Here is an 18,241-nt window from a genome sequence, read left to right on the forward strand (position 1 = left end):
GTCAATAACAAATCATCTCAAACCAACTTAATAGCTTTCTTTGACAGGGTAACAAGCCTTGTGGACGGGGGGAAGCAGTAGATGTGATATATCTTGACTTTAGTAAGGCTTTTGATACTGTCTCACGTGACGTTCTCATAAACTAAGGAAACACAACCTAGATGGAGCTACTATACGGTAGGTACATAACTGGTTGAAAAACCATTCCCAGAGAGTACAGTAACTTCTCACATAAAGTCGTCCCAGTTAATGTTGTTATGTCGCTGATCTATTAGAGAACATGCTTGTTTAAAGTTGCGCAATGCTCCCTTATAACGTTGTTTGGCAGCCACCTGCTTTGTCCACTGCTTGCAGGAAGAGCTGCCCATTGGAGCTACCTGGTGGGGGCTTGGAACCAGGGTGGACCGGCAACCCCCCATCAACTCTCCTAAGTTCCCTGTGGACAGCCGCCCAGCAGGCTATCAATTACCGGGCATTCAGGTGTTCCTCCCCACACTGCCATGTGCTGCTCCTGCCCTCTCCTCTGCCTTGGAGCTGCTCCTGGGAGCCTCCTGCTTGCTGTGCAGGGGATGCGGGGAAAGAGGGATGCTGATGTCAGGGTGTCCCCCTCACCCTGCTCCTACCCCTTGTCCCGTATCCCATCTCCACAGAGCAGGGAAGGGACATGACAGGAGACAGGGCTCAGGACAGAGGGAGCTTGCCAGCAGCAGCTGTTGTCTCAACTTGCTGATCTACTTAAAAAGGCAATGTACTTAGAGTGCGGTCAGCGTACTTAAAGAGGCAATGCGCTTCTCTCTCACACACACCTACACACATGCACACCTCCCTCCCCACCAGCACTTTGGAAAGTGGAGGCAGTGGTGCGCTCCAGTGGGATAGTGTGGGTTCATCATCACGTTCAGTTTCCGCAGAGAATGTTTGCAGCCACTGCCACACCTATATTATGTCTCCTTCCTCCACTCATGCTGCCTTGTAGAGCGTGAGGCTACATGTTAACCCTTGAGGGCACAGCCGAGTGCTAGTTCATCATTTGGCAGTAAAGCATTCCCTGGGAAATACCCCACCCTCTTCCACCCTCTGACTCCACCATCTCAACCAAGCTTCACAATCATCATTGCTGTGTACAGTATTAAATTGTTTGTTTAAAACTTATACTGTGTATATATGTGTGTGTGTGTGTGTGTGTGTGTGTGTGTGTGTGTATGTATATATGTATAATATATATAGTCTTTTGTCTGGCGAAAAAAATTTCCCTGGAACCTAACCCCCCTATTTACATTAATTCTTATGGGGAAATTGGATTCGCTTAACATCGTTTCACTTGAAGTATTATTTTTTCAGGAACATAACTACAAGGTTAAGCGAGGAGTTATTGTATGGGCTTGTACAGTTGCAACACAATAGGTCCCTGATCAGGTCATAAGTTTACGGTATGATCCTACATTGTGCAGGTGAGAAGATTGAACTGGCACAAAGTATAAATTGATGAGCAGGACAGGAGTTGTGGGGTAGCCCGATCCTATGGTAATCAGAGCGTTGCTATTTGGCTGCTATGTTAGTCCTGGCTACTAAGCAGGCGTAAGTTCTAGAGGCGAACATGTAGCTAAGCACCTTATAAGAGGATCTTGCTTAAGATGGCAGATTTGCATGTTGTCTGCCTAAAACTTTACCCTTTGTTTACCAGGTGCAAGTGAGAATTAAGGAACAGGCATGCAAGGGGTTTGGAACTCAATACAACTCACCTCAGACAGATGAACCTAGCACTTAAACTCACTTTTGTCCATGTGTGGTGTCTGCTAGCAAATGCGGAGAGCAAGAATCTTGTTGCTCTCTTTTCAAGATCAAAATATTTTATTCATAAGAAAATCTCCCCCTCCCCCAACAGTTGTATAGGATTTTTTTTTGTCTTATTTTTCCTCTGAGCTTATGCAGTTGGGGTGACATAGATCCCTGTGCTGAGGGCCACACCAGTCCTATTCACCAAATCAGTCCCACTGAGCTTTGTGCTGGCCCTTTGCACAGGGGTGAATTTCACCCCAGTTGTTGTTTTTGGACACTTAGACACGTATGTAATTGCACTGAGAATGTTTGGGAGGGTTGCTCATTTCCTTGTAATGAGATTAATGACTTCACAAGCTATGGCTGCAGTGCAGCTCGGAAGGGCTGATTCCCAGCCAGGTAGACAGACTTGTGGTCATTGCACCACGAGAGGCAGCTCATGCTTGGAACCCGGGCTCAGGTGGGCTTCGACTCGGGTCACTACCCTGAGCCACTGCCCGTGCCGCAGCATCCACACTGCTATTCTTAGCACACTAGCTTGAGCTGAGCTCGTGAGAGTCTGTCTGCCCACAGTGGGAATCCCAACGCCCAGCTGCGGTATGGACATACCCACAGAGGCAGGTTCTGAGACTTTGAAGGGAACACACTGGGTTGAATTAATGTTTTGTTTTTCTTTTCCCTCCTCAGGTGGAAGAGAGCTACCATACGGGCAGCCCTTCGAAAGGCCTTTTCTCAAAAGGGCTCCAAAATCGACCTTCCAGCCCCGTTTCTGCTCCTGTGAGATCTAAACATAGCCCAGGTTCACCAAAAACAGTGTTCCCCTTCCCATATCAGGAGTCTCCCCCACGCTCCCCACGCCGAATGAGCTTCAGTGGGATCTTCAGGTCCTCTTCCAAAGAATCCTCTCCCAGTTCTAACCCGTGTACCTCGCCCGGTGGCATCAAGTTTTTCTCCAGATCAAGAAAAAGTAAGAAATTGATCATGTTATTTCAGGAAGATACACTGTACCTCTGGGCTTGACCTATTCTTTACCTGCCTATAGTAAAGTAAGTGCGGATGGGGCACATGCTGTTTAGTATCAATTTCACTTAAGGTGTTTATCAGTTTCTTGCACACTAACTGTCCTGTACAAAATGAACATGAGACTCCTACAAGCAAAGGGACAAATCAAGCCCTGGACAGAGAGCCAGCACATAAGTCATATTTAAGGCTTTGGATGAAATCCTGTCCCCATTGAAGTCGATGGGAATTTTGCCATTGACGTCAGTGCGCCTGGGATTTCATCCATGGGATTTAAGTGGAACTGAAGTGGTGCATGGCGTTAGTGACGGCCCTCTGCACAGGGTGAACTCAACTCAGAACGAGAGGTTCTGCTTCATTAACCACCTAGAGAATTTCAGCAGTTACTTTACCAATGTTATTTATGCTATTAGAGAACAAATTATCCTATACCAGGCAGAGGAAAATGACATGCATTCCTGATCTGATGACAATGGAGAGGGTATTTAGGCTCATCCATCTGAAACCAATAGGTACTTCAACCGTTATGATTGAGCACAACTAACTACTTTTTATTACACACAGATTGTGCCTCTTCAGTAGTTTGTGCACCTGTTACTGAATGAGCCACTTGAATAACTTATTTGTCAAGGAAACTATTTACTTGTACGGTTTAAAATCTAATAATATAACCAAAGAGTTAGAGCTCACGGAGCTCAGAGGCGCTAGGAAACGGACATACTTACAGGTGAATCACAGAAGAGAACGTGCTCAAGTTTCCTCTGCTTGTTGTTATTAGGAATTGTTGGAATTGGTTGACTGTTTGGATTGTCTGTTGTGTGAATGGAAGAACTAAAATCCTATATAGGTGCACAGGTGCAGTAGTACTGATGCCTATAACTGTGTTTGGCTAATGTATATTGCATATAATGTACCGATAGTCTTCTTTGATCCATAGGAATCATAAGGGACCTTTTTAATTTTTTTTTTTTTTACTTGAACAGAATTCCAGGAAAATATTTATTTTGATCAGAATAAGCAACTTTGTGCTGACTTTTGTACATACAAATAGTCTCACGTGTATGTGGTACCTGCGCATGCACACAGAGTTGTAGAGGATTTGCGGGTATATTTGGCAAGACGTTCTGCAGAGTCATTTGAAATAAGATCTTTACCAGTCCCTTCACCACACTGAACCACTTCCCAGGGACTGAAGCCTCGAGAAGGGGGTGTTTTGAAGGGAGTCCAATTTGTATTACGCACAATTAGAGATGATATATCCAGTTTAGCCATATCAATCAGGGGCATTAGTTCTTCCATAGTTAAAGTTCAAACAGGTTTCCTAGTAGTCTGTTTTTTCAGCCCCTCTACAAAGCCCATGCACCGTTTAAATCCCATTTTAGCCTTATTTTGTGGTTTTGAGTGTGTCTTAAGTGCTGTATACACTTTATGCTAGCTCATTGCACATGGGAGAATTTCATCCTGGCAGAATAATAATAATTAATAATAATATGTATTGCATAGCAAAGTACGCCAGTGACACTGATTATTTAGGTGCTGCCTAGTTATGCTCCTAAGCAGGGTTGGAAGGTGAAGTCTGATCCTAGCCAGATTAACCTATCCATCAGAATATTAAGCGAAAGGATCCTCCAGCACTCAGCAAAAGCACCGAGTTAGGGTCATGTCACTATATAGCAGAGCCAGGAATAGGAACAGGCTCTCGTGCCATATTTTTGAGCCAACAGAAGACATCAGTGACCTTCCTGGGAGAGAAATCATTGCAGCAGTCATGCTGTTTATTTTTTTAGCACAGGAATAGCCGCCTCTCGGTGAGTAAGTGATGTTGATTCAAGTGCATACACCAGTAACTTTTACCCTTCAATAGCTACAAGACAGAATGTCACTTTTATACCAGGTGATGTTCCCTTCCCTAAGATCCCTTCTAAAAGAGACTTAAATAGATACCTGCCCCTCCCTCCATTCTCCCCCACTTTTTGGTAGATTTGGTAGATTTTATATCTACATAGGAATTACATGCTTACGACTTACTACATTTATTTTTATGTAATTTCTTTTAAAAGGAACTTTATGGCACCCAATAAACAACAGTGATATATTGGGGCTTTTTATAATTAAATCTTGTGAATGCTACTTGCTCAGTAAGTAAAGAATGGTTTTATGGATTATGAAACACTAATATAACTTACTAAACCTTATCCAAAACAAAGCCTTTATCACTTCAACTTCATTGTCTGAATGAGGGGATTTCTTAGAAAAAATATTCAAACCAACCATATAAGATCAGTACTGCATTACTCTGGTGATGGGCAATCTGGAATGGCCTACGTTAGTGAGGGTCCCAGTTCAACAAAGCACACTCAAGCATGTGCTTATTGAACTGGGGTTTTGATCATGATGTATCTCTAAATTGGTGCTAATGATACACTGCACCTTTCCCTTGTTGGTCATGTAGCAAATCCTCATGTAATCTAGTCTGCAGCTGAAAAAAGAACCAAATAAAACTTTAAATTTTGGATTATTACTTTACAAGAGAATCTGTGAACTAATCATTTCCCACCATCCTGGAAAATTATGTAGCCAGTCTTCTGCTTTTCCTCCTTCCATGCAGACTTCAAAACATATACTAACATGTTGATCCATGTGATCCTGTTTCTCTTGGCAGTGACACCTTCACATGTTCTTGGTTTAAAGCGTACATATGTGGTATTTGAAGTGCTTGATTTGACGCCCCCCCCCCCCCCCCACCACACACACACACACTTTGTTTCTGACTTTGTGCAATATGGGATAAGTAATAGTGGTTGGAATAAGACTATGTTAAAACAGAAATTGAACTGAAGATATGAAGCCTAAGATCCTTTCCCATGTAAGGGTAAAAGTTAAAAGCACTTTGACATCTTGGTGATTAACAAGGTTTAAAATGTTTAAGGTTCCTCTCTGTCTCATTCTTTGCTGGCTTATCTTAGTGGTGTTCTCAGTAATAACCTATTGATTCTGGTCTAAAAAAAGTTTGTGCCATGAGAAGGAAAATATTTTCCTGCATGTGACTGCAGCAGTTTTGTTAGGTTGCTAGCGACTCTGTAAAACTGATGGTTAGAGCTCAGTGTCTGTCACAGTGCCTAACTGGCTTCAAGGCTGAGCTTGGTAAGTTTATGGAGTATGGTATGATGTCAAGAGCAGGTTGGACTAACACCTGTCAGGGATGGTCTAGAATGATAATACTTAGTCCTGCCTTGAGTGCAGGGGACTGGACTAGATGACCTCTCAAGGTACCTTTCAGTTCTATGATTCTATGATGGGACTGCCTACGATGGCAAGTGGTCCATTGGCGACTGCCAATAGCAAAAATCCCAAACTGCTGGAGATGGGACACTAGATGGGGAGGGTTCTGAATTACTAGAGATCATTCTTTCCCAAGTATCTTACTGGAAGGTCGTGCCCACGTACTCAGGGTCTCCTGATTGCCATATTTGGGATTGGAAAGGAATTTTCCCCCAGGTCAGATTGGCAGAGACCCTCTGGGTTTTTCTTCTTCCTCTGCCGCATGGGGCCCAGGTCACTTGCAGGTTTAAACTGGTGTAAATGGTGAATTCTCTGTAACTTGAAGTCTTTAAACCATCATTTGAGGACTTCAGTAAGTCAGCCAGAAGTTAGGGGTCTATTTCAGGAGTGGGTGAGGTTCTATGGCCTTCAATATGCAAGAGGTCAGACTAGATGATCACGATGGTCCCTTCTGACCTGCAAGTCTGAGTCTACTGATAATCACATGTGAGACTAATTATATTGTTCAATTGGAGGGATGATTGGGGTACTACACAAAGATTTCCACACACCTTATTTATTATAATGCTGTTTCTTTGGGAGAGCAGATAATGGATAGATTGTTTTCTGTGTACAAAAAGGATATGCACACTGCATGCTATACTGTGTTATACCTGAAGATGGTGCAAGTCGCTCTGTTTTCCCAAATTCTAATGATAAAATGGAAAAAGTTTCGGGTTTTCATGATGCAGCATTTAGAGCTTTCCTCTGATGAAGGCCTCCTAACTATGATAGATCTAAATAGTAAAGCTTCTCCTCAGGTTTTAATCTGAATTTGATTTCTCCCACAATTTGTTTTAGAATTGCATTGTTTCTTATTTTGGTAACAAGTTGCTGTGAAACCGCTTACTCTGTAATGAGCGCAAGAGCTTATGCAAATTATCAGGATCAGTTAGACAGGTCAGCCTGACAAAGGGCATTCTGGATGAATAGCTTACAGCTGTGTGCAACACAGGCATATTTTTACAGTTTTAGGCTCAAACTACCGACATACATTACTCTAAAGAATAAGCTTCCTTAATATATATTCCTGTAAAATTGATACACATTCTGTTAATTGGCTGTCCGAAGATCACTGCTTTTGCTCATGGATTCTAAATTTAGATTTCTCTTTGAGGTCAATCAGTACAATCCATAGTGTGTTTCCCTCCCAGCCTTTGAAATGCTACTGTACATAAATATCAGTTATAAGTTGTGTTGTGAAATACTGCAACTGTGGGCTTCCCCCCCCCCCCCAAATATCTCTATTATCCTGCGTGTGGAACAGCTTCTTCTGATACTACTGGGGCCAATTGCTCCTTGCTATGGGAAACCCAGCAGGGTGGGAGCTAAAGTTTGGGAAATAACCTTGAGGAAGTTTTCTTCCTGATTATTCCGGGGGGAAGGGGCACAGAATTTACCCCTCTCCTTGGAAAGCATTCCCCAAGTCCTCCAGGATCCACATGGATTCCAGGTCAACAGGAGAGGCAGGAACTTTGGTGTGGAAGCTGTGATGTCTTTGGACCTCTGCCATAGTTACCCCCAAGACTCACCCTTTAAGATAAATCCTCATCAAAGAGAGGGTAACATGGAAAGCTAAGGCAATTTTGAGCTTTATTATCTTCCTTTCCTGATCTCTGTAGGATTAGTATGGAGGACAATAGGTGTTCCTCCCAGCAATCTCTCCAGCCCAATCACTCCCAGCCCTCTCCCTGGACCGGTGAAGAACCCTCTGTGAAACCCAGGGAAAGGGGATGGGCCATCTATGTCTGTTTTCTTTTATAATGCTGATGTGTGAAAACATCTAACCACCATTTTCTGCTCGTATTCTCCCCACAAGGTGGATTTGCGCTGCTTATTGGGCTTGTCTACACTAAAAAAAATCATATGTTACTGACGTGTCAGCAATGGGTACAGCTGAAAAGGTGCTATGTATAGTTTAGCTGAAAACACAGACAAAGGCAAGTAATGTCCAGCACTGTTTCAGCTGCACCAGTTACTGGCATCTGTTGTCAGGAATGGGTCATTTTTTAGTATAGACTGGGCCATAATTATTAGCATATTTTCCTTCCAGTGATCTGGAGAGGGCTTCTGATTCATTTCCTGTTTCCATCCTAGCCTCACATTTCCAATATTACCCTGCAGTTATGGGTAGATGAAGTACTTACAACATACCCATGTTCTTTATGTCTATGTATAATTTTAAATATATATATTTTAAAGTCTTTTAAAGTTACCACTGGGCTGTAGCGAGTGACTTAGAGGGAATGGTTCAGAAAACAGAGGTGTTTCTGAATTTGAAATGCCTCTTTGTGAGAATAATTTCCAGCTGTTGTATTGGCTGAGAAGGGCAGACATTGGGTGCCTAATTCCTTCCGAGCTTCTGTTTCTTTTCCTCAACATGGGACTGAAATCTTGGTACTTCCTGGAAATCATCAGATATGCTTTTGGTGTCAGCCTAAGACATTAATTCTGGACAACACTTAAATAATTAAGTGACTTCATTTTCTCTTGTCCCTTATGAATGTGCTGTAGTGTTCTTAATTTTTCTTTTCTACATACTTACTAAAAGCAAATATGTGAATTGTTCTTTTCGTAACAGTAAAGAGATTGTAGAGAAACTAAAGAACTAGCCTTTCTTGGAAGTCTTTAGCAATGGATTGAGAGTCAGTAAAACTTCAAATGAATTTTTTTGCCTCAGCAAGGTTGAAATAGAAACAAAACATTTTGAACTTCCCAGAGCTGATTCACCTTGGTGGAGCTTTCACTGCTACTGCCCTATTGGTTCAGTGGATACCAGTGGTCTTCAGGGGAGAAACCGTTTTACTTGGGAGAAACCACAATTTAAAGATGCAAACAGCTTCCTTTCCTGACAGGTCATGCTGCAAACAACAGTAGAGAAAAATAAAGGATAGAAGTAAGAAGTCTTACTCTGCCAATCCCTTTGTGAACAAAATCTATGGTTTGTTTGTATTTTTTATTTTCAGATATTTAGGGCTCAGTCCAGCAAAGCATCTAAGCAATTGCTTAACTTTAAATAAAGGCGCCGTCCCCTTGATTTCAGACTGCTTATATGCTTCAAGCCAAGCACTTGCTTAAGTGCTTTGCTGGATCAGGGTCTTAGAGCACCAATCAACATCATATCTACACACTTTTACTGTGTGGTAAGCCATCTTTTTGATGTGTAGTTAAATTATGCCAGGTGCTGCACACACAAACTAAGGGCTTGTCTACAGTGCCCTTACAGGCACTCAATGTGGACTACAGAGGTGTGAACTGCAGAGCGTACCAAGTGTTGTGCTCTGACTGTCCTGTGTGGACAAGGCTGGCACAAATTAAAAGGTACCTAGTTCACATTAATGTAGTCCTTTTTGAAAGAGGTGCAGTATAGACTCATAGACTTTAAGGTCAGAAGGGACCATTGTGGTCATCTAGTCTGACCTCCCGCATGATGCAGGCCACAAAAGCTGACCCACCCACTTTCCCTTAACTCAGCTGTTGAAGTCTCCAGATCGTGATTTAAAGACTTCAAGTCGCAGAGAATCCTCCAGCTTGCGACCCCTGCCCTATGCTGCGGAGGAAGGCGAAAAACCTCCAGGGCCTCTGCCAATCTACCCTGGAGGAAAATTCCTTCCCGACCCCAAATATGGCGATCAGTAGAACCCCGAGCATACAGGCAAGAATCTCCAGCCGGACCCTCATTTTACCAGCGATGGCACGTTATTGCCTAATTGACTAAAATCACGTTATCCCATCAAACCATTCCCTCCATGAACTTATCTAGCCTAATCTTGAAGCCAGGGAGGTCTTTTGCCCCCACCGTTTCCCTCGGAAGGCTGTTCCAAAATTTCACCCCTCTGACGGTTAGAAACCTTCGTCTAATTTCAAGCCTAAACTTCCCCACGGCCAGTTTATATCCATTCGTTCTCGTGTCCACATTAGTACTGAGCTGAAATAATTCCTCTCCCTCCCTGGTATTTATCCCTCTGATATATTTAAAGAGAGCAATCATATCCCCCCTCAGCCTTCTTTTGGTTAGGCTAAACAAACCGAGCTCCTCGAGTCTCCTTTCATAGGAAAGGTTTTCCATTCCTCGGATCATCCTAGTGGCCCTTCTCTGTACCCGTTCCAGTTTGAGTTCGTCCTTTTGAAACATAGGAGACCAGAACTGCACACAGTACTCCAAATGAGGTCTCACCAGCGCCTTGTATAACGGAAGCAGCACCTCCTTGTCCCTACTAGAAATACCTCGCCTAACGCATCCCAAGATCGCATTAGCTTTTTTCACAGCCATGTCACATTGCCGACTCATAGTCATCCTGCGATCAACCAGGACTCCGAGGTCCTTCTCCTCCTCCGTCACTTCCAACCTATGCGTCCCCAGCTTATAACTAAAATTCTTGTTAGTCATCCCTAAATGCATCACCTTACACTTCTCACTATTAAATCTCATCCTATTACTATTACTCCAATTTACAAGGTCATCCAAGTCTCCCTGCAGAATATCCCGATCCTTCTCCGAATTGGCAATACCTCCCAACTTTGTGTCATCCGCAAACTTTATCAGCCCACTCCTACATTCGGTTCCGAGGTCAGTAATAAATAGATTAAATAAAATTGGACCCAAAACCGAACCTTGAGGAACCCCACTGGTGACCTCCCTCCAACCTGACAGTTCACCTTTCAGTACTACCCGCTGCAGTCTACCCTTTAACCAGTTAGACATAGCATAAGAGATACTTCCATCCTGAAAGAGTTTAGAGTCTAAATAGACAAGACAGACAAAGGGTGGGAGGAAATAAGTATTTTACAAACCGGGAAGTGAGGCACAGAGATCTTAAGTGACTTGCCCGAGTTCATAGAGAGAATCAGTGGCAAAGCTTGGAATTGAACTCACATTTTCTGAGTGCCTGTTCAGTGCTTGAATCACAAGACCACCCATCCTCTCATGTTTATCTAACTCTCTAGGTTATTTTACTACCCACCATGTCTGGTCTCTGTGCTCCTGGAGGATCTCGGTCCCAATGATCTGCTCTTTTAACATGCATGGAACTAAATGTGTGCGCAAGTGTTTCCGAAAGAAAAATCCTACACTTGACTGTGGAATAGAAGCCTAACTTCATTATAAATTAAGTATGTCTGCTTGTGCTCAAATAGAAATGCTCTCTGAAGTTTCCAGAACAAATATTATTTATAGACATCTTCAGATGGGAAGGTCATTATTAAGGCTATGTTTTAGGCATGGGTATTTTTTAGTAAAAGTCATGGACAGGTCACTAGCAGTAAACAAAAATTCACGGCCCATGACCTGTCCATGACTTCTACTATACCCCTAACAAAAACTTGGGCCGGGGGGCTGCGGGTGCTCTATGGGGACAGTCCAGGTGTGCTGGGGGGTGGCCCGGGACCCCTGCTGGTGCTGGGAGGGGGTGAGCGGCAGCGGGCGGCCTGGGACCCCTGCTGGTGCTGGGGGAGGGAGCCTGAGTGGTGGCACACAGCCCCGGACTCCTGCTGGTGCTGGGAGAGGGAGGAGAGGGCTGGTGGGTCAGGCAGGCTCCCTACCTGTCTCCATGTGTCCCTGCAGCTCCTAGGGGGAAGGAAGGCCAGGGGGGCTCCGCAGCTCCCATTTCCCGGGAACTGGAATCAATGGGAGCTTTGGGGGCAGCGCCTGTGAGCGCAGGCAGCGCGCAAAGCCCCCAGGCCACTCTACCTAGGAGCGGCAGGGACATGCCAGCCCCTTTGGGGGAGCCCCCCTGAGGTGAGGGCCACCCTGCCCCCAACCCTGAGCCCCCTCCCACACACAAACTGCCCCAGCCGCAGCTGGCCCTGGGGCTGCCTGATCTGCTCGGGCAGCCCCGGAGCCAGCCTCAGTGGCCGCTGCAGAAGTCACGGAAAGTCACAGAATCCATGACCTCTGTGACAGACACGCAGTCTTAGACATTATTCATTCCATGTTGTGTTGTCTAGGCTTAAGAAATTAAGCATTAACCTACCTCAGCCTTCCCACCTAGTTTCAAAGCTTTGAAAGGGGTTGAATGAAAACTTGTATCGGAGGTTTTAACATTCTTGTTCAAGGGGATTCAGTTGTGATGGAAGTTTCCAGAGAAGACCAGAATGTGAATTAAGCTGAACACCTTCAGGGCACACTACCTGATTCTTCTGACAGTCATTTCCACCATAATCAGCATGGAGATCATGTCAATTATAATAATTTTCTACATATATGTAGTGGAGTTGGCCACCTCCCAAGTACCCCCTTGTGCCCAAAGGTCCCTCTATGATATCTGGCCTCTGTTTCCCCCCTCTTCAGGGCCCTCTCCCTGAGTGGCTTTCTGATTCCCAGCACCTCCTGCCTGGAGTTTATCCTTCTCCACAGGGTCTCCCAGCTGGGCTTTTACAGTTTCTCCCTGGTTTGTTCAGGATCTCTCCCAAGCATCCCTGCCTGGAGAACTTTCCTCACCCTCTCCTGCTGACTCAGGATGCTACAGGAGTCTTCTTTCTCCCTGCAAGTGTCTGGGCTTCCCTCCTTCACTGCAACTTCCTGCTCCTTTTATACTGGAATAACCTGATTCCTCTCAGGTAGGGCTCATCCAATAATCAGGGTTGGCTTTCTCCAGGCCATATGGCAAGCTGCTGTTAGAATATATATTCTTCTTCTTTAAGCAGAGAGTTCTTGATACAGATTGGGGAGAAGAGTAGAAAACTCCAGCAAGTCCACAAGGGGGCTCACCATGCAAATCTAACTTATCTGGGGAGTGCTTAGATCAGTGGTCCCCAACCTTTTTCGTCTGGTGGGCGCCAGATGACGAGCCACGGAGGACCGTGGCGGCGGACGTGCATCCGCTGAAATGCTGCCGACAAGCGGCAACGTCAATAGGTGTCGCCGCCGAAATGCCGCTGACAAGCAGCATCATTCCAGAGGTGTCGCCGCCGAAATACCGCCGAAAATCGGTGGCATTTTGGCGGCAACGCCTAGATGACACTGCTTGTCGCCAGCATTTCGGCAGATGCTCGTCCGCCTGCCAGTACGCCATGGCGCCCGCGGGCACCGCGTTGGGGACCCCTGGCTTAGATACTATTTTGATAAGCACTGTAAAAAACCCTAAGATAGTGAAGTGTTGGGTAAAAGTGTGTTCAAGAGTATTGTAAGCAGCTAATGTATTGTGATGTATCATTATTGTTTTATTCCCCCTCTGTGGTAGTTTAAACCGAACACTATAGCTGTTAACCATTAAGGGCCCAATCCAACTTCCATTAAAGAGGGAAGGTGGGTGAGGTAATATCTTTTATTGGACCAACTTTTGTTGGTGAAAGACACAAGATTTCAAGCTTACACAGAATTCTTTCACCAACAAAAGTTGGACTAATAAAAGATATTACCCTCACCCACCTTGTGTCTCTCTAGTATCCTGGGACTAACACGGCTACAACAACACTGACATTAAAGTCAGTAATCAAAGAGAGTCTTTCCATTGACTTAAATGGAAGTTGGGGTAGACATTCCTGACATTTCTAGTAACCTATTTATACTAGAATTTACCACTGGCTCATAATTACATTTTGTGTGTGAAGGCGTGTGAGTGATTTAAATGCAAATGGGAGTTTTCTGGTGTAAGGAGATGCAGGTATGTACGAAATACTCTACTGCACTTGGCATAAGGCCCAGTTGCCAGGTTAGGAATTAATTTTTTTGCACTGTTAGTCAAATAATTATCAGAATGGATTTGGAGATCTAACGTGAAGGCATTTTGCATTTGTAATTTTACAAAGGTGACAGGGCTGTGGAAATTGTGTAATATCAAAACTACATTGGAGTCAATGGGTCTGATCTAACTAAATCCTATACTCCTGAGTCTACATAATTGAACTAAGTACTTCTATACTGCTCTTTATTTGGCTAAAGTAAACTCACGTTTGTTTTTCCCAAGGGAAGTAGAGAACAAAGGGGTCACTTTTTAAAACTGGTAATTGGTTTAGGATTTTCTAGACCAGTGAGTAAATTGATTGGGATTTTATTGTGCCTACAGTAATCAACTAGAGGAGGCCAGGTGTCTTTTTAGTCCAAAATACAAGCAGACAAGGAGGGTCTACGTCGTCCTGCTTCTGAAGTGGTGGGCAAACTCCCATTGATGTCAACAAGAGCAGGATTGGACATACAATTGTTTGGATCTGCATCTGTGAATGATCCGCAGACATCAGAATCTTTAAGGAAACCTATTTCATTAACATTTTCTTAATAGGTCCAATATTTTCTAATAGTGTCCATACTCCAGTATGTATGTTGAGAGCTAGTAGCTGTTACCTTCGGTGCTTTGAAGATCAGAGTAATTTTCCTTAGCACAGTGTGTGATGCATTAAATTATAGTATGATCTGGCCCAGATCCTATTATAATTTGTTCTCAAAATATTGCATTCTGTGGACCACACGGAAGGGCACTTCAAACCTCTGGTTGTGCACAGACCATATTTTGCAAGCCAGTGTGTTAAATGTGTTGGGTTCCCCTTCTCCTCCTGAAATAAGAGACGGTAGGTATTTTTTTCAAGTTTGAGGATGCAAGGGGCAGATTTCGGGGCGGGGGGAGTCAGTGAGATGGAAGGTCACACATAGCATCATATAGTGTAAAGCTGTGATTATACATGTAAGCACAAAAAGTTCTAATTAATGTTCTTTGCTTACGGGTAAATTTTGAGCCTAATCTCAAGTTTCTTTTTTGGAGTGAAGACTTTAACTGTGGAGTCAGCCAGCCCGGCTTTACCCTTTACATTATGGGTAATCATCTTCAATTGAAATTCTCTGCAGATTACATTCCTCTTAGCCTGCTTTTCCCTTTGGGGGTTTGACATTATCTAATTAAACAGGTGAGGCAAAGCACCTAGTGAAACTTGCTGGAAAGGCTTTTTTTCTTTGTCACTCCCATCAGTCAGTGAATCTAGAAAAACATATCTTCCTGAGAGCTCTGTTTGCACAATAGGCTAATAATTCCTCTTCCCTTTCCAAGGCTGGTGTTTTTTCACTATCTGGGTGTTCAGTATCTCATGAAATCTAAGCAGGATCTTCCTGCCTCCTATATTTATTTTCAGAACCTAGAGGTATTATTTTAAAAAAATATTATTTTTTTTCTGGGCACCATATTACACCATTTTCTGTCAGAGCTCACCAGTGTTTTCTTGTGAGTGCCTTTCCCCCTCTCATCTCCTAAATAATTCTCATCTTTGATCCATGCAGTACATTTGAATCTGTGCTCGTATCTCGCATGTGAAATGGGCACTGGGATACTGTGGTGATGGGCCGTATAAATATCTTGATTTCTAGACAGAACATGTAAAATTGTGTTAGGTGTTTTTCAGCCCTGTCCCTGCTTTCCCCTGAAGCATACCCTTGACTAAGCAGTGAAACTGGATCATGAAGGGTTCCTTTCCAGTCTGCTCATTACAGCTTTTCCTGATTCTGTTTACAGTACACACAAACCAGAAATCTAGGTGCTGCTTTCAAAGCATGACCTATCTTGCTTGCCCAGAAGAGCAATGTGCTGTACGTAACTGTGTTAAGTTATGCCAACTAGAGCTGTATGTGGTACTTGACAACGTGAAACATTGTTAGGTGCCCTCCTGTGGGCATAGTGTAGATATGTTCTCTGTATGGCAGGTGGGACTGTTTAGAGCTCATAGAAATGACTTCTTTTTTTTTTTTTTTTAACTGGCTGCTAATGGACCATTATTTACATCTTTTCCTCTTTGCTCATTTTTAAGTTTAAACAAAAGTAGAAGTGGCTAAAAACACTTTAACCCCCTCCCCCAACAACAACAAAAATAATTATATAACGGTGGTAATTTCTAGAGTTGGCCAGACTGCCAAATCCTGGTCCCAGGTGGAGGTTTTGTCATTAAATTCAGTGGGATCAGAATATGACTCTCAATGTAAAGACAGGTTTGTGACAGGTTTATTTATTATATTCACAAACAAATGTCTTGAAATCAGTGGGAGGGTTGGGGGGGATGTCATGCTATTCGTTATTGAAGAATATTTTAACAATTGCTACTATTTGTGGATCCTGAACATTTCATGAATTCCAAAGGCCAGTGTGATGGGGTGTATAGACCCCACACAGACGAAGAAGTGCCAGAGAGACCCTGGCAGTAGGGCTAGCCCCACCCTTGTGACCCTGTCAGTCAAGTATGAGAGGGACAAGGCCTTTAAAAGAGAGGACGTTGCAGCCAACCTGGGGGAGGGAGGGGTGGAGGAGCAGGGTTGCCCTAAGCAGCAGACTACAGGAGTGACTCCTGAAGCCACAGAGGGAACTCCCAGCCAGGAGACCTTCACCCAAACCCTACGGAGAATGCAGCGAAGTCCCAGGATAAGATGGACAGACTAAGCCTGACTCAGAAGCCCAGCCAAGGATTTTTCAAAATCCACTATGCGTGCTCTGTATCATTGTCAGTGGACTCCTGCCCCCACCTGAAGAGTCCTGGGAAGGAAGTACCCTCGAATGTGTTGGGGCTTGTGACTTTCCTTTTGATCCCCCATCCGGAGAGACTTAAGAAGACCCACAAAAGGCAGGGCCCCCTCACAAGTAATAAGGAGCTGGGGCCTGTGTCGGACCCAACCAGTATAAATAACTGGACGTGGCCAGGTTCTCCCACCATCTGGGGGAAGAACGGCAGGAGACTCTGCTACAGCCAGAAGTGCTGATCAGTGAGAGTGTGTGTGTGTATGAGAGAGAGAGAGAGAGAGAATTGAGTGTAAGGCTTGGTGTCAGAATAGTTTACTTAACCTTAGCATGTGATTTCCATAGTTCTTAATGTTTGTGGTCTTTTAACAGATCTGTTTAATGGTGAGTGAATTGCACTTAGCAACCTTAACTGTAACTTAACAAAAGTCTTTTGTTTAGAATGATATTATTTGCTGCCCCCACACTGGGATGGAAAAAGGCCAAGAGCCAGCTATGCGGGCTTCACAGCAGCTGAGGATTCCCCAGCACTGTCCCTTTAGGGCAGCTTCAAGGTCACTCTTGTGGCCCAAAGGGACTCTAATATGTAGAGCATGATCTAGCCCTAGGCAACTATGTTGAAAAACTGTCGTTATCAAGATTTTTCATAGGGGGGGAAAAATCATCCCTAAAATAGTACTTTTATTATGAAACAATGGTGACTAAACAGTGGCAAATAACCCCACATTGTTATTATTTATTATGTAGTTATCATTTATATTGTGGTAGTGCCTGGAGGCCTGAAGCATTTCAGGGCTCATAGACTTTAGCCAGAAAGAGATGATCATCCAGTCTGACCTGCACATTGCAGGCCACTGTCACAGCCGGGTCGTGGGCAGCCAGTCGTAGTAGTTGGAGCCAGAGTTCACAGTTACAATGTAGGAATCAAGAGTCAGCTTGGTTGGGATACTGGCAGAGAGGTCAAAAGCAGGAGATAACGTGGAGATCAGACCTATGAGTTGGGAGCCAGAGTCAGGCTAGGTCAAGATGCCAGGGGGCCAGAGGTAGGAGACAAACTGGATGGCAGGAACCACTAGTCAGATGCCAGGAGTCAAGTTGTGTTGGAAGGCCAGGAAGTAAACCTGGGAACTCAGGAGCAGGTAGCGGTAGCAGGAGCAGATAGTGGGGAGCAGGAAGCACACAGTGCAGAGCATGGTGGAGCCCAGTTGTTCAGACAGCTTCCTTTTGCTGCTGCTGGCTTAAGTACGGCCAGCAGGCCGATCGGCCACTCTGGGACCCCGCCAATTGGAGCTCAGGGGTGGAGCCTCACACTCAGGCTGGGCTTTGTGGATCTCAGGTTAGCTACTGCCAGCAGGCTGCCAGTGGCGGGTTGGGGTGTAGTGCTTCCATGAAACTTGTGGGCCCAGGTTTGAGACCCATGGGGCAGAACAGTCACAGAACCGCACCCAACCACTCCTGTAATAGATCCATAACCTCTGGCGGAGTTACTGAAGTCCTCAAATCTTGATTTAAAGACTTCAGATTACAGAGAATCCACCATTTACACTAGTGCAAACCAACAAGTGACCCAGGCCCCGCACTGCAGGGGAAGGCAGCCCTCCCTGCCCCCGGTCTCTGTCAGTCGAACCTGGGGGGGAATTCCTTCCTGACCCAAATATAATGATCAGTTAGACGAAGAGCATGTGGGCAAGACC

General features: G+C 44.5%; 1 protein-coding gene across 6 annotated transcripts in view; it reads left to right on the forward strand.

Moving 5' to 3' along the window:
- Window positions 1–18,241, forward strand: part of PRKAG2 (protein kinase AMP-activated non-catalytic subunit gamma 2) — a 395,505-nt gene that overhangs the window by 134,739 nt on the left and 242,525 nt on the right. For all 6 annotated transcript variants that reach the window (XM_065400003.1, XM_065399999.1, XM_065399998.1 and 3 more), the window contains exon 3: window positions 2,467–2,746. In XM_065400003.1, coding sequence (XP_065256075.1) covers window positions 2,467–2,746 — 280 coding nt within the window. The remainder of the gene's footprint in view (window positions 1–2,466; window positions 2,747–18,241) is intronic.

The sequence above is a fragment of the Emys orbicularis genome, chromosome 2, assembly GCF_028017835.1.
Source record: "Emys orbicularis isolate rEmyOrb1 chromosome 2, rEmyOrb1.hap1, whole genome shotgun sequence".
Lineage (NCBI taxonomy): Eukaryota > Metazoa > Chordata > Testudines > Emydidae > Emys > Emys orbicularis.